The sequence below is a fragment of the Dendronephthya gigantea genome, unplaced genomic scaffold, assembly GCF_004324835.1.
Source record: "Dendronephthya gigantea isolate DGI-Jeju-01 unplaced genomic scaffold, DenGig_1.0 000045F, whole genome shotgun sequence".
In the NCBI taxonomy this organism is placed as follows: Eukaryota; Metazoa; Cnidaria; class Anthozoa; order Malacalcyonacea; family Nephtheidae; genus Dendronephthya; species Dendronephthya gigantea.
Genome location: NW_021163055.1, coordinates 952838 through 970687, shown reverse-complemented (window position 1 = coordinate 970687; position 17850 = coordinate 952838). Strand labels below are relative to the sequence as shown.

Sequence of the window (17850 nt, the reverse complement as noted above, 5' to 3'; positions counted from 1 at the left end):
GATGATCCTTACTGGACCTCTAGGAAGAACAGTTTAAAACTGATAGTGCTATCCAGTATAAATAAAGTTAGTTTAGTTTAGGTTTCCTCCTGTCGTAACACTGGATCAATAAGAAATGATCCTTACTGGACCTGTAGGAAGAACAGTTTAGAACTGATGGATAACTATAATAGAGTTACGCGTTTAGCTTTAGCGTTGCATAGCTGGTGGGCGGATGCATTTATTTGGAATTCATTCAAACAAAAACCAGTTGGTTTACATTTCCAAATGTCGCTTTTAATAAAACAAATGCAAAGTCTTGGCTACAAAACAGATTAGCCCGCGATTTATTGCAGTATACCGGATCCTATCAGACTACCAGTCTCGCCGATTATTTTAAAAAACAAATATGGTTACATATCAAGTATTCATGCAAGATAACCATCTCTGACATCACGACGTCCAAGCCAATTATCATCTGTTTGAAGATTGTAATTTAAATAACCGACTTAGGATTAAACACAATTTTGGTGCGATTTCAAACCTTGCTTTGGCAATGGTTAAAAGCGATTGTTTTCGAACTTTACGTTTTAACAATATACTCAATCAATGCCTAAGAACAAGCAAGTTGCTTGACTCGAACACTGTATTTGGACAGTATTTCCTCTTTTAAAATCCATGAAGCTAATCAATTTACAAACTGAACAAAACAAAACAAAGTAGTGAATGCATGCAATGCCAATGGATCTGAATTGCTTTCTAGAATTGCTTTAGAAGAAAACATTTGTAACTCTGGAAGCTAAACATTTTTTACTAGACGTAATTCAGGCATATACGAACAACTCTCTCATCAACTTTGAGGTGAAATTATGTATAGTGATCACTGGACAACATCACAGCCCGATGAAGAACGGGCCAGGTTGAATAAGTATCATTATAAGACGTAGTTCCGCTGTTCCCGATTAACTCAACAAGTTTTAGATCAGTATAAGCTATGGTATTACTATAAGCTAGTTCCGTGCAATCCTCGAGTTACTATCACTGCCTGTGCTTTTTCGGTAAGCAAACATCAACCATGCAACATGTAACCCGCGATATATCAGTTTATCATAGCGATATATCATGCACCTAATTTTATAGCACCTGGGCACTCTTCAAACAATTTTTTATTTCGCGTGGCCGTTGTTTATCAAAAGTTAAATGAAGGAGGTCTTAGATACTTGAAAGATAAAGGTCAAACGCCAGTATATTCATATATCACCCATCATAATTCAACGTTTTAATTACCCTAATACTCTACAACAACGATATTAACAACTTCTCGGTTTAACAAATGACGTGCAAAACAAAATAGTTTACAACTTACAGAGCTGCTTTCCCTTATCTACACCTCATATCTGCGCTTCTTTCACTTGTAATGACGTCGAAGGCTCAATTGGTCGCCTGTACGAGAAGATTACAAGACACAGAGTTATGCTCATGTTTACAACACTTAATTCCCTCAGTTTAAGCATGTTGACTTAGCACATAATTGAATATATGTCAATTCGCCCTTTTAACATCCGCGCGATGCATATTTAACGATTTAAATCCTACTCAATTGTAGCATAGGTATATTGGCCTCTGCTATGATTTAATCTAACCACATTCTCAAGCTTCATTTAACAAAATTTGTCGAGGAAAACGTAACGAAAAATCATTTTAAGTTAACTATTTTTTCTTTATATGAAAGAGAGCCGTTATATTACAATCAAATGCTGCAAGCTACACTCGCAAATGTTTGGCAAACGCTAGTTTATACCATCCATCTTTACACATTGAGATCTGCACAAACATCCAGTGAAATTTGTGCAGAGACATTGAGAGAAATCGTAGATTATTTTGGACATTACAGCACAAAAATTAGAGAGAAGTCAGCCTCGTGTTAAGATAACATCCTATAGAGGCCACTCAGGCCAGTCATGCATTTGGTATGAGATTGTTGTGTCAAAGAAATTCCTGGTTTGTTCCTTGAAGTCCCAAAGGTGTTTTTTTGACATGAAATAAAAGCATTGTTTGAAAAACCCGGTGAACTCAGTTTAATCTCACTTGTTTTGTTGTAGACTTGCGGTGGTTGATCCAAAAGTGGGACCACTTTATGGAAAGTCAGTCCGGACGATCAAAACTTTGCCAGCACTACAACGACAATATGCACAACAGGTTACATCCATGAAATCCAAACTGAATTATTCATATTGCACATGCAAAATTAAAGATCTTACAAACCTTTCACAAAGTCCATACACACACGACTGTATTCTTCCACTAAATTTTCTATAATTAACTGGCTACCTTAATCTACACCCCATGCAGTTTACCAGACAAATGCCCGCTTAGGTTGCAAGAAAAACAAAATTATTATGTTGACAAGAATTCTTTGGATTCAAAGGCTTTGCAATATAAACGGACCCCCAGAACGATTTTAGTGGTTTAACACTCAATTGTGACATCGATAAATCCACTTGTGCTGCCGACAGCACAGTACAGTACGCCCGTTCTCGTAACGGTTAAACTAAACTGAATAAGATCTTGCAAGCCTGCGTGTAACTTGACATACTGAATTGTTTAACTTCCTGGCGGAAGAATTAAATTGGACGAAATAAATTTGGGTCTCCGCATGTTTTTCTCATCAAAAACAACAGCACTCATTCTCAACAGCTGTTTCGTTTATATTTAGAGCACGTGCATGAAACGGGACATATTTTTTACCTTTAAACCTAGTTAATTTTATACTGCAACCTTTAAAATACAAGCATTTTCACCCACAATGACATACTTAGAAAAGTAAAAAAACTGGTGTGTAATTGCTCAACTGACATCGCTCTGACCTGGCTTGATCGAGTAGGCCCTGGAAGTAGTATCAATTACCTTTCTTTTCTTGAAAAATATTATTCTTGTTCTAACACTTCATCGCTTCACAGGATGTATAAAATAAGCGGACATTGAAATTAAAGAGGAAATTCTTGTGGTAAGGACAATGCGTACCTGCTTGTTTAAAAATATCCGGCCAATGAGATCCTAGCTTAAGGTAATAAACATGACAGCTTCCTACCGCAAATCAACATATTCGGAGGACTTATTGACACTGGTAATTTTATGGGATTTTTTAGGCCGCCTATATATAGTACAACATTGATTGCTGAGACGCAAAATTGACTAAAATTAAATATTACTTTTTAGTTACAAATTATAAATATTAATATTTGCATGCATCTATATCCTTTCATATTACGGACAGATTTGAATATTTCTTTCTAAGCATCTTAGTAAGACTGGTTCACCTCGATTTAATTATAAAATTCTATTCAATGTCAGCTCAAATGGGTGAAGACAAATACAGTTTATTGCAATCCTTTGATATTTTGGACATCTGTGGATATCGTTTCAACTTTTTGGACAAGCTCTTGGCTATTTTAACTGAGGCATGTAAGTTGTTTTTTGGAAGAGAGTTTTACGGTCTTACTGCTTAATTTTTACGTGCAACGCTCAGACTCATCTGTTATATGGATAGAATATTAAAGATTTGTGCCACATATCTTGTATATAACATTCTTCAATTCCATCGTATCGTATTCTTGAACCACAAGAATTGTTTAACAATCAAATATCATCTTTCTCTTTCTAAACGTTTCATCTTTGAAGCTAACTATTTTGTGATGTCCATGCACACATCATACAAGGAACACCGCGCGCATCTTGAAATATATTTCGAACTTCAAACTGGGTTCACTTGAGGCTTCAAGCAAGGACCGCCATATGTCTAACTTCGAGAAAAGTTATTCTGCAGTTGAACCTTGATGAAAACTAGTTAATGCAGTGTTTCAACGCCTCACTCACACTTGCTTTTCTTGCAGGATTTCATAATAACTTGTAGTCTTGTCTATACAAAATAAAATAATTTGGAAAATAATTTTAGTATTTGAATGACTCCGTCAACAGTAAAAACTGCCAAAACTCAAAATGGCGCCAAAACTCAAGATGGCGCCAAAACTCAAATGGCGCCAAAACTCAAATGGCGCCAACTTACTTTCAGCCTGTGAGTCGGTCTCAGATCCCAAGCTCTCAACGCTGGATGTTCTCCACTTGGCAGTGCGATATCGCCTCAGTTTTGCCAGACTTTCCACGGAATTTCTCCTCACGCGTCGATTGTTTCGTAAACTGTCGTCGGAGAACACGCTACTGGCGTCGTCTCCTTCCGACTCGCGCCCAGTCTGCCCTGTCCTCGCCTGGGAACTAGTGTCGTCCAACTCCGGTGAACTGTGTTAACAAAACAAACTTTAACTGATATTTTCATCGCAAAATATCCAGCTCTAAGTCCAGTATATTGGTTTAAATTAGAAAGGAGTAATGATATAATTTAGTTCCCTTGATCCTTTCCCTTTCCTTCATTTCATTTAAACATTTATTTTCATATTTATTTATTTATTTCAATTCATCACTCACTAGTTCATTGCTGCAATAAGCCCTTCCTTCTTCGTGCCATCATCCCCAGGTCTCTCACGGACTGCATACCATTGCCATATCTCTTTCACCGGGTCATAGTTTGCCCGGGTATTGGTCACGCGTAGTTTTTCCCCGATACTGTAGCTGAGCTCTAACGGATTCTTGGCCACGTGAGAGATGCGTGCTCTACAAACGAGTCACGAGTGAAACTTGTCAAAAAACTACGATACCATGCATTCATTCATTCATTCCACAGCCAACTTCTACTTTTTAAGCCATTAAAAACCAATCAAATCTACCTTAAATACAGCGAGTCCAATGTTCCCTCTTTTAATACATCATCAACGTCTAAAAGCACAAGTGTTCATGATGAATACAAAAGCAGGGTTTGTTTGAGATCTAAACACTAAAATGAATCAAACTTACTTGTGTAATTATGGACCTCCATTCTAATGTAGTTGCATTTTCTCAATATTCTCAGAATTCTTGTCGCATAATCCAAAGTAACTTGGCTGACGGTGTAGCTGTTTAACTATCGAATAAACGAGAATGATTTGCATTAACAAAAGCATCGGTAGTTCATGAAGAAAATTCAAAATAAACTCGGTTCGCAAAGTGTATGCAACTCCGATTTCAAACAGGATTAATTCTCTCTCAAAAATAGAAATGATGGTAATGAAAATCTTTCTCAAATACAAAGGAACTCTCGAGCACAAATTGTCTGACTATACACCACTAATTCTGTCCAATCTAAGCGAGCTGCAGCCTTTCCTCCTCCGTTGCTCACCTGCAACAAACGATCACCAATTCTTACTCCAGCTTCCTCGGCCAGACTTTGCTTGAGAAATCCCGTGACGTAAATACCAACACAATTTCCTCCACCGATCTTCAAACCTAGTCGCTCGTCCGCACGTTTGTCCAAACGAATAACGCGAGATCTTGAAGAGAAACAAACAAAGATAATGGAATGATTTTCAGCCGGGATTAAGCCCAAAATCAGACAAAGACGAGACTATGGGTATGAGTTATAACTAACGGTTTAAACCACCAAAATACGTTCCTAAATATAACTTAATTGAGTAGAGAGCAGTCTCGTATTGTTTCGTCTCGTTTAATGAATGGCAATAGTTTTCATTGTTGTATAAAGTTTATGGAAACTCGAAGCTATAACAGTGTTTACCGTAAACAAGACATCTTTACCTTTCCTTTGATACAGGAACTGTGAATGTAATTGGTAATACAGCGGACACGGGTCTTGCCTGTTTTACTGAAACGATACTTCCATTGCTACAGATGGTCCCTGAGGAACGCGAGGTGCTTCTTGGTCGAATACTGCTGTTGTCTGAGTTGAGAGAATGAGTCAGAGACTGGGCTCTAGTAAGAGGATCTTTCTTGGAATGTCTTGGTCGTCCTAAGTGCGTCAGACTTCTGACTCTTCTTCCTCTGTCCGAGTGGAACACGCTATCATCCGTCGAAGATTCTTCGGCAATCGTCGGAGGGACTCCGGTATCGACCGCGTATAACTCCGAATGCTTTCGGTCCACCTTCGAGTAGCCTTCGCTTTCCGACGCGGTCGCAGGAGAACAGACTGAGGCCGAGTCGATGCTTGAAATGTATGATGGGATAGAACTAATGCTTGAGGCGCCCAGTGAATGGTAACTATCGATCGAAATGACTGAATCACGGTTCGGATATTTATCTCGTAACGTTGCCCTGCTTTTTCTCAAAGTGCTGTAGTGACACGGGCACTAAAAAATATCCAGATGTATTATACGGGAAATGACACAGATTTCCTGGCTTTCTGACAACGAAAACAGCCTCGTTAACAATAGATTACATTGCCAGGTATTGTTTTGTGCCCACCTAAGATAATTCAGAAAGCCGGAAGCGTCTCAAACGTCGAATACGAGTTGTACTTTTTGCATCCTTGATCCTTCTGAGAATAAATACTGGATTAAGCTTGCTATAAACTCGCTGAGCAGAGCCTTGTATTATAACAAGGGTAAGCCAGACGTTTCAGAAGGATACTGTTAGAACTGTTAGCAAAATCTCATTGCGGGCATTCTGCTTTTCAAAGTCTTCACGTTATGGATGAATTTGGGCATATTGACGTTGTATAATACTATATAAAAACGTCTTTTTTAGTTCATGCTAAATTTTTCAGTCGAAAATTGATGATGTAAAAATGATATTGAAGAGGGTGTTACATTGGGGCGGTTTCATAAAAACTATCAGACTTTAGGTCTGGTTTAAGTGCACTGCGGTTAGTTTATCAGTCGTTAGAATGTATCAGATCCGAGCTCGTTGACCGAAATATCTTCTCAAAGACTTAAGATTGAAATTGTATAAAAGCATTCAGTTACCTTCCACAGCGTCGGTGAGAGTTTTCTTGTGATTTCCATGCACATCTTCTCACCACGTTTGGAATATTTATCGAGAGCTGAGGACAATATCTTTGAAAGATTCTTTCCATTAATCTGCGAAAACAGTTTTAGAGGATAAATTTGATTGGAATAAGTTCAACAAAGAGTCAAAGACGAAGTCAGGAAATCTAAGTCCTTACCGTGTTTATATAGTCTCCTGTTTCGATATTTCCCGATTCTTTTGCCAATCCTGAAGACAGTTCCTTGATGTACACACCCCATTGCACGCCACAGCCTGGTTAGAAATTTAAAAAAACCAAATATTAAGGAATCTTTCGTGTGTGTATTAAACTATACCATAAAGTTTGCTTTTAGTAATTGGTTAATCTGGAGAATCCGAGTTACATTTTTGCAACGTTCCTTGTTAGGTTCTAAACTGACTACCAGTAATCTTTCAAAATCCTGCTGTGTATTCCGTTAAAAACCCGTGCAAGAATCATACCTAATTTAGATCTTTTTGGAATCGGAACTTCTGTCTCAAAAGTGATTTCGCAAGGAGTCTTGTATCTCCGTAATGTCTGAAAAATCCCAAGAATTCAATAAAAAATTCTATTCTGTAAACAGCTGTAAAACATTCTGCATTCATGACCAATATTACTTCAATATCAGTAGACACAATATGCGAGTGTTTTTGTAGTATTTCGTCATAGGCTAGTGCACACTTTCATCTCTTACCAAATTCAAGTCAGTCTCACTTTCTTCCAGTAAATTTCTGACTTTATCAACATCAGCACCGACAACACTCTCCTGATTCACAGAAACGACATCATCATATTTCCTGAAATTAGTATTTTGAACACAATTAGAAGAAAGAGAATAATGGCGCAGGATATTGCCTCAAATGTTTATAATGAAAACCATTTTTCCTGAGACGAACCCAAAAGGTTAAAATATTGGGCGTATCTTTTAGTCAGATCAATTTTTTTTCGCTGTTTTGAAGGAGGATCTGGTGAACCTAGGATTTTGATTCTGTCGGTTTTCAAAGAATTGACCGAAATTCTGATCACAGGGTTCCTAAACAGTCTTGTATTTAATCCCCAGCAATTTGGCCAAGGTTTTTAATTTCCCTGTCTGAGGGAACGTGGCGCACGTGAACGCCACGTGATTTCACGTGGGCGGGAATCAACTTTTGCCAAACGAGTGTCAATATTGACTGCAAACAATATATACGCCCAGCGCGTCACCGCTAGTAATGATATATAGCTCTCTCCCATGCAACGTCGACAAACCTGATGTTGTATTGTTTCATCAGGCGTTCGTCCACTTTTGTTACCATGACAGTGTTGTGACCACTAATCAGCGCGGGCGCAAGATATAACTCAAATTCTGGCAGGTCGTTCTACAATAGCAAAATATTGATGAAAATATTATTTTTGATATTCTATTTGGTCTGATGAGGTTTCGTAATAAGAAAGAATATGATCATGTAACTAAATATTTGTCCCATTCAGGCCTGTTTTAAACGCTGGAGATTCTTTATCATTTATTGTTGTTATCGCGTTTGCTACATGAGGGTCAGGATGTTTAAACCGTCTTCATTTGTTTGATTTTTGTTTTATTGGGAAACACTGGCTTTTCAAATAAAATCATTGGCTAAATACGTTGATATAAAGAAGGAATACTTGATGATAGAAAAACAGACTCACTTTTGCCACGGACACATTGATTTGATCATAACGTACGAGTGTCTAAAATAGAAGAAAGAGAAAAATGAGAGGTGTGGTGACTTTTAGGAAACACTACCATACAAGACATACTTCACCATACCATAATTCTATATTCATCTGTCACCATACTACAATCACACCAGACACTCAATAACATCCCATATCACCCATTACTGTACTATACCATCCCTACCATACCATGTAATACTATCCTATATCTACCTACAATACCAACCCCCATCATTTCCATGCAAAGCACCTTAGCTTCGATAGCTTCTCATGCATGGATAAACTAGGTAGGATTGTCCTGCGTGATCTGCAAAAATCTATCATCAAATTGTCTCATAATTTTGCTAAAGACGAGGTCAACAAAACCATGATAATTTGCAAAGACAACCTTTCCTACTTTCTCTTCAGAAGGACAAAACTGAATGCTAGATCTTAACAGATCACGTACGCCCCCCCCCCCCGCCCCAGAATTCAAGCCATTAGAAATAGGTTTCACCTACACCAGGTGGAGTGCTTGAATCAGCACAAAACTGGCAGTCAGCCAAGCTACAATGGTTTTCCGAAGTGTCGCTATAATTCCCGTTTGTATCCACACTCCGCGATCTTTTCGCCAACCTATCGCGCTCATCTTTAACTCTGTCCAGCTGGGATAACGTGGATAGATTCCTCTGTATCGCTTCATCACGAGACACAACAATGCTAGATATATCTCTCTGCAGCTTCTTCTTTTCCTTCACGGCGTATTTCCACTGTTTAACGATGTGTTCGTTTGTGGCTTTGCTTCGTTCCAACAACGTTTGGGCCTTCTGAATGGCAGCTTCAAGCTCCTTGCATTTCATTTGCGTTTCCTTAAAACGGTTAGAAGGTGCAAGCAAAAGATATTATATCATATGCAGAGAATATTTGCTTGAAGAAAAAACAAGTATAGTCATTCTTGCAAAGGTTAGTGCCTGTAAAGTACTTGTATACCAGTTCATTACCAAGTACCATGCAAATCAACTAACCTTCAACTCTCCGTCAACACGCCTTAGTTCCTGTGCGATGTTAAAATTCGCTTTCAAAACTACATCGTGTTCGTTCAGGCAATCCTGAGTTTCCTTCTTGGACAAAGAAAGCTGTGACTCCATTTGAATGCATCTTTGCTGGAGTTCATTGTTCGTGAGTTCTTTCTCCTTGACAGTCGATTCAAGCTCGGAAATCGCTCCTCGTAAACGTGAGATTGTCTTGTTATCTCTTTCCTTGGCCTAAAAGGAACAAGAAGCTCAGAAAAGGAAACTTAGAAGCTCAGAAAACTGATCATTCATGGTCTCAAATTTCAGGGCCTCCTTCAAAGTGCAGTATTACACACTTCACGCAGTATTGATGAGAAAGTGTGTTGTATTGCATGAGAAACATGTACAACAATGATGAAATTTGAGAATTCGTGTCATCAATGGCCATCGTTGAAAAGGGCAAAAAGGCCAACATTCTGCCAAAGCGATAGTTTTCGTGGGCCAGGCCCAGCACAATCGTTCAAAAATTTGGCAAAAAAATATGAAATATAAACTTCCTCACATGAAATTGTTTGCGGGAGAATTCTATCAAAAAAGGAAAATATTTATTGAACATTTTGCCATGCAAATCATCACTAGATAATATTGATCAGAGACGTACAAATATGGCGAATATAATATATCCACATTCACACTTCATATACCGTTATTTGTGACACGAGAAAGATTTGAAACATTTGAAAGTCGAGTGACTTTCCTGATAGAAACATTCCCGGCTAGCGCGCCTTCAAATCCTCCCTCGAAAGATCTTAATATACCATTAGCTAGAACTATAGCGAAACTAACATGAATACTGGCAGCTTATTGTAGAATACAAGACAACACTTGACGCGATTATATGAGGTTTTGAAGATCTAGTACAGTTAAAATACTAATTATAAAAATCAGTATAAACCCACCTCATTCTGTTGAATCATTAATGTATCCAATTGATCCAAGGTCGTCTCCCATTTGCTCGCGGCCTTTTCCCATTCTTCCAAAGCTCTGTCTCGTTCCAGGAGCACTTTATCACGTTCACGACAAACAGACTTCAACTGCCTCGCCAGAAGTTCCTTCTCCGCCAATGTTTTGGTCAATTTTCTTTCGTTTTCGCTGAGAAAGGCTTCAGCGCTATTCCCGCTGCTGTCGTTAATCTTACTCATCTGTAAAACGTATTTTCTAAGCGTAATTGCTTCGACTAAAGCACTAACTCGAGTCAAAAGGAGCTTCTCGCATTCCTTACATGGCCTGCTATGGTGCTCACTCGGGTCCAATTCGCCGTCGGAATAAGCCTTTGGTCCGATATTCTGTCGAATATCATCTTGCCCTGTTGATGTAAACAAATCGTAGTCTATTTCGCTATCAGTGCCCACGGTTTCATGTGTTTTCAACTCTTTCCTGTAAGCACTCCGTAGTTGCGAGCGAAGGAGATCAACCTCAGTTTCAAAATGGTCCATTTTATCCTTGGAACTTTCAAGTTCGCTTTTTAAGCGTTTACATTGCTCCAGATTATCGTCATTGTCCTCAGGAGTAGCGGTCTCATTGTTTGCCAAGTCAATACGATCTAGGCTTTCCTTCGACTTATTTGACTTGATACCTAGCTTATTTTTAAAGCTCGGACGCCGTTTTATAAAAGACGAAGGACGAGGGAAACGCTTCTTTTTATCCATTGTATCTTCCTGATTTACGTCGTTCGTATCAATAACTTTTTAATTCCACTCAAATATTGCGGTTGATTAGCTTGCATCATTCGTTCAAACACTTAAACATTGAAATATCTCTCGCTGTTTAATCGCTCGTCGCCTATAAATGGGCAGAGCGGCTTTGAATTAGTAAATAAGAAGGCACAAAAGAAATAATAAGGTGATAAATTGCCTCGAAGAGTATAATACCTGGCGCCATAGGATGCAGGAATGATGTGGCGGGCGGTCTTAATTTGTCCTTTGCTTTCAAATGCTTTAGGTCCGCAGGGTGGATGTTGCCTAACAAAATGGCCAAGAATCATTGAGAATCGTTAGATTGTAGAGCTATCTAAAGTAAATGAAGTTAGTTTAGTTTAGGTTTCCTCCTGTAGTAACAATGGATCAATAAAAGATGATCCTTACTGGACCTCTATAGCAAGAACAGTTTAGAACTGATAGAGCTATCCAGTATAAATAAAGTTAGTTTAGTTTAGGTTTCCTCCTGTAGTAACACTGGATCAATAAAAGATGATCCTTACTGGACCTCTATAGCAAGAACAGTTTAGAACTGATAGAGCTATCCAGTATAAATAAAGTTAGTTTAGTTTAGGTTTCCTCCTGTGGTAACAATGGATCAATAAGAGATGATTCTTACTGGACCTCTAGGGAGAACAGTTTAGAACTGATAGAGTTATCCAGTATAAATAAAGTTAGTTTAGTTTAGGTTTCCTCCTGTAGTAACACTGGATCAATAAGAGATGATCCTTACTGGACCTCTAGGAAGAACAGTTTAGAACTGATAGAACTATCCAGTATAAATAAAGTTAGTTTAGTTTAGGTTTCCTCCTGTAGTAACAATGGATCAATAAGAGATGATCCTTACTGGACCTCTAGGAAAAACAGTTTAGAATTAATAAAGTTATCTAGCTTAAAATTAATCGGGTATTGTTTTCTGAGCTAGGATAAATGAAAGTAGCACATAAAAAGCCGAAGTCTTCTGCTAGATCTTTGTTTATATATCACTAGACATGATTTCATTGTTTTGGATGAACTGCGACACATTAACAACAGTAGTATGTTATATAATATTTGTTGACAGACAGGAAAAATAATCCCTAGAAATGATTAAACTTCAGTTTTAAAACATAATCCTGGCCTGAGAATGAACTAAAATGGTGTGAAATGATTATGGTCTAATACTAATACACTTTTCATAATATAAATGGCGCACCTGATTATATAGTGATTACAGCTGGACCTCTAGGAAGAACAGTTTAAAACAGATAGAGCTGAATCATTCTTATTAAGGATCAAAAGTTCACACGCTTGATAATAGATTTTCCCACTTTTCAAAACTTGGCAGAACTGAGTAATCTCGTGTTGTTTTGGGAAGCTGTCACCGGATATTGAGTTGACCAAAAACCAAGAGTAATCACAGTTTCAAGCAAAATAACCTGTGGGAAAACACAGCCATCGGAAGTAACGACGGAGAGAAAGCAGTATAAAATGAATGATACGGGGATGGAAAATTTTATATCTTTTTTTTAAACAAAACAAACACTCCTCTTCAATTCCGTAGACGTAGCGAAAAAAATGCACACTCGCACGGCGAGCCAGGCATAATCAGGAAATCGTTTAAATAAGGAAGGAAGTTTCTTATAATGCATCTCACACAACCTTATTGCCAAAGCTTTTCAATATGATCGTGACTATTAAGGGTTTTGTTTCAAACAAAGAACGAAAACCTGGGGGTCAAAAGCTCGCGATAACTCGAGTTCAAACTCAGCTATGTAAAACGTTACATCATGCAGGAAATTCCGGTTGCTAAGGTCTTGACTTACTGCCTGTTACAAATGATTGATGAAACATGTATTCGTGACAATACAATTGAACTGAAAATAGGCTTGTTTTCATATTTGTCTTTGTGGCATATCGACTAGACGTCCGCAGATCCTATGCCTCGTTAATTGAGCTGCAATATTGTTGCTGTGTAGTCATTTTAACCCATGGACCATGCATGCCATTATTGCACAACATTTAGCTCAGGAATCTAATTCCGTGGGTTCGCAATGACGCAGTATAGTTTCCTAAAAACAGCACAGTGCGGTTAAAATGGACGACATATACGATATATGATATTTCAAGCGAAGACCAGACTATTATTTTCATTGAGAAAAATCGAAATTCTTTTTAATTACCCATGATACTCCATCTATTCACACCAGGCTATTTTCAACCCAATTCCATTTTCAGTAAGCTTTGCTTAGGACAACTGACTGGGCTAAACAAATTCTGATATTATCTCGTGCCGTTCAAAACAAATGAAACTATTTCTGCCTCAGAAGTTATTCTAAGTGATGTTAGGTTTACATGTTACAGAAATACACAAATATATGAAACAATGTCGCTAACTTTTGATAAAAAATTTATCATTTTCCAAAGTCTCATGCAATCTTGTTTACGATACAAATGAAAACTACGAAACCGATATATGACCGTTTGCATCAAAGAGTGATGTTTATGGACCGTTGTCATGGCAATATTTGTCGTTTGCAACTACAAGAGAAATCCTATCATAGTCAAGCTCATGTGATCCGGCCATATGCTTAACTGGAATTCCCAAGACGCCAAAATATTTAATTCATCACCGGACCCATATTTTTCTTACACGTAAAAACAACTTTAACTATCAAAAGGCGCCATTTCTGTCTAACCATATGCAAGAAATGGCTCAAAAAGTTCCGGTGGGAAACCGCATTCCCACGATACTTAGTTGCAGAAGACGTGGATGCTTCCACTGCGCATGTTTCCGACTACACAAAATAACACAAGTGTTTGAAAGTGAAGGGCTTATTTTGGTATTAACTGAACAGCTATCGAGTGTAAATTACGTCAGTCTAATTCACTTGTTTCAGTTTCTTTCCTTACGCATTTCCTTCCATCGCGTCCCAACCGCTCGTAGCTAAATTATGTCCTTTAATGGGTATTTATAATCAGACTTCCGGCATTTTAAAACTCCTCTGTTAAAATGAAAGAGGGGAATTAGTGGGCAATTGAAGTGTGGAGACCAGGAAAGTTTAAAATGACACTTTACGAACTGTGACCACATCCAGTAAACTCCACCAAGTGCATGAATTTATTACTTATCCAAAGTTACAACTAGAAAGAAAGTTTAAACTGATCTTCCTTGAGGTCCAGTAAGGATCATCTCTTTATTGATTCAGTGTTACTACAGGAGGAAACCTAAACTAAACTAACTTTATTAATACTGGATAACTCTATCAGTTCTAAACTGTTCTTCCTAGAGGTCCAGTAAGGATCATCTCTTATTGATCCAGTGTTACTACAGAAGGAAACCTAAACTAAACTAACTTTATCTATACTAGATAGCTCTATCAGTTCTAAACTGTTTTTCCTAGAGGTCCAGTAAGGATCATCTCTTATTGATCCAGTGTTACTACAGGAAGAAACCTAAACTAACTTTATTTATACTAGACAGCTCTATCAGTTCTAAACTGTTCTTCCTAGAGGTCCAGTAAGGATCATCTCTTATTGATCCAGTGTTACTACAGGAGGAAATCCGAGCATTCCTGAACGCATTCTTTGGTATTACAGACCACAATAATATCACCGTCACCAAATTAGTTGATTGTTATGGAGAACAAAGTGTGTCTTCTTCCTTAAAGCGTTCTAGCACGCAAACTATATGCTTCTCTATTATCTATAGACGTGAGCACGCGCCAACTGCCGATAATGTAGTAAAATATCTGATCTAAAAAATATTTGATACTGCACAATACATACAGCGCTTCTTCGAGAGCAATTTTATGAACTCATGATGACCCATGCTGTCAAACAAAATGATTGACAGTTCAATAATAAAAGTATATAAAAGAACGCACTTGTAAATTCAGTAACCGTTTAGCCTTGTGCTATAAAAAGACGAATCCTTATTGCAACTTCGAGACAGCAGGTTATGATAAACTAGAAGTTATCAGGGTGATGAACTGCCAATGCTGATTAGAGCAAAAAGATTGCCAGAGGTTTTATTCGTATCTTTTCCCCGAAATTGTAGAATTTTTGAAGTTCACAATAAGTTGCTGGGTGTGTAGCATAATTATATAGCCTGAACTTCTAATGTTGGTCTGGTGATAGTGATACAAACCTTACCTTTGTTGTTTATAAGGGGTTTATACTTCTTCCCTATTAGCAATCAGCTTTAATAACAGTGCATTGAATATTCTCTTAATCCTTTGTAGATCCTGGGAGAAAGACAGTCATTCTATGAGTCAGGTACAAATCGGTGACACATGCAGTTGATTTTGCGATCATCACACCGAGCGTCTGTATCGACAGACGAGGTCTGGTTATGTCAAAACAAGCCTCAGATGTTCTTCACGTCAGGCATGTTTCCAGACATACCTGCTGCACGCTAGCGAATTGGGAATTCCAATTTTGATATTAATTATTTTGTTCAATGGCGTCCTGAGGAGAGAATTCAATGAGAAGAATGTTTGGGGCACAATGAACCACATGGGGTTCCACTGGCACTGGACATTCTTGACCAAAATAGAATATTATATATCAATAAAAATAAAGCATGTGGTCGGCTTGTTTGAACCTGTCCTTAACTTTTTATTTCTGTGAATGCTTAAACTGAAGTGATAAGAGATGATCCTTACTGGACCTCTAGGAAGAACAATTTAGAACTGATAGAGCTATCCAGTATAAATAAAGTTAGTTTAGTTTAGGTTTTCTCCTGTAGTAACACTGGATCAATAAGAGATGATCCTTACTGGACCTCTAGGAAGAACAGTTTAGAACTGATAGAGCTATCCAGTCTAAATAAAGTTAGTTTAGTTTAGGTTTCTTCCTGTAGTAACACTGGATCAATAAGAGATGACTAATAAGTATCCTTAGTTACGTCATTAGTTATACTCATTAATACACGAAATGATATCTGCCTTTCATAACTGCCTTTATATTGGCTCGGAAGAGGTGCGTTCAAACCCGAGCCAACCTGGTGACGTACATGCGATCAAGACGGCGCCCTGAAATTCGTTTCGTAGATTTATAAAAACATTACAGCAATGTTTTGGAAACTGTCATGGTAAATCAGACCTTAAGTATCCTTTTTTCCATATAGAGCCAGCAATGCATATTAACCCACGCGTTTTTCCATATAGACTCTAGAAATCAACTTTCCCATGCATCCTACAAGTGCCATACCTCAAACTCCTCCGTGTTTTGATAGTTCGCTAACAACCGTAGAACGGTTCTCGGGTTAATTAACCCGCTTCCCGATCCAGCCAGGAAGCTACCTTGCGTGTAGGTAGGCGCGATATACCAAATTATGCCACGTACGCCACTACTTATAAAAAAGAGTTAATCGATCAAAACAAAAACCAGACCACGGTTGATAACTAACGATAAAAAGTGTAGTATACTTGGTATGTTAAAATTGTTCACTCCGTTGACTCCGAGAAATCTACAAAAGGTCGGATATCAGTTTGAATCATTTTTATTACGTTATATATCAAGCTTAAAAGCTTTCAAAAGACGTGAAATCGTTTCGAGAACGGTTAAGCTGCTGGTTTCCCAGGAGTATTACAGCGAAGAAGGAATTTTGCCATCGTTTTAAGTCACAAGGAAAAGTCTAGAAGTCGTAAAGGAGAGGGAAGCATCTAGAAGTGACAACGAAGAAATTATAGTCGGTTTCATTACGGCAATTATCGCAGGACTGAGCTCTTTCAAGTGCCTCGTAACAAAGAAAACTGCGGTACTAACACACGAAGACAGATGTGAGTTTTGAATGTTGCCTGGGCGATGAGAATAATATTGTAAAGCCTAGAGCAGAACCTTGGGAACTGAGCGTACATTAAAGAACAGTTGGTGAACTCGTCGCAAGTCACAACGAAATTTGAAGAGACAAGTGTGCGAGTCAGGCGCAAAACTATTCGACGATCAATCATCGCCAGCTGCCAGCCAATAACCACTGCACAAGGAAGAAGACGATTCAGAGTTTAAAGGTAAGAAACTTTTGGTTTCGCCATCCATCGGTTTTACAACACGTAGCTGTGTTATACTATTCGTCAGTAAACATTGAATACTCAGTTTGAAATCCAGACTTCTAAACTACAATAAGTATAGTCGATTTATAAAGAGGTCCATTTTACAGTATTCACCGGTTTAAACTAGCGTTTTTGTGATAAATTTCTATACGTATTAAACTTTTGTGATAAATTTCTATACGTATCTGGTGGCAGTAAACTTAATTTTAGCTGGCTCGAGACGAAAGGGTATTTTTAGTAGAAAACGTGGGATTTGCCATCAAAAGATTGCGAGGCGATTTGAAACGGCGGTGTCAAATCTCAATATCTAAAGACCACTAAAAGAGTACATTAAATATTATAGAGATTTGTGATATGAGCATAGGCGTCTGGGGGATTACCTTTGTTTTTGAAATGCGTTCGACGCATCTCAAGAGGTAGTGTTGATATTTGGTTTTAGCCTATCGCCTCGGCTGTCAAGATTAAGAGATTATAAATTGAATGGCACAAAATAGAGGCAGGAATAC

General features: G+C 38.1%; 1 protein-coding gene across 1 annotated transcript; it reads right to left on the bottom strand.

The window, feature by feature from the left end:
* Window positions 1-3296: 3296 nt before the first annotated feature.
* LOC114527693 lies at window positions 3297-15723 on the bottom strand. The gene is made up of 19 exons (XM_028549400.1): window positions 15444-15723; window positions 12505-12727; window positions 11484-11573; window positions 10512-11394; window positions 9565-9804; window positions 9061-9408; window positions 8531-8572; window positions 8114-8223; window positions 7560-7662; window positions 7327-7402; window positions 7025-7119; window positions 6825-6938; window positions 5721-6209; window positions 5249-5473; window positions 4888-4993; window positions 4761-4809; window positions 4462-4647; window positions 4046-4275; window positions 3297-3898 (listed from the first exon to the last, which is right to left on the bottom strand). Exons 4-19 carry the CDS (start codon window positions 11259-11261, stop codon window positions 3852-3854), a joined length of 3210 nt encoding a protein of 1069 aa, XP_028405201.1. The 5' UTR covers window positions 11262-11394; window positions 11484-11573; window positions 12505-12727; window positions 15444-15723; the 3' UTR covers window positions 3297-3851.
* Between the last annotated feature and the right edge of the window lie 2127 nt (window positions 15724-17850).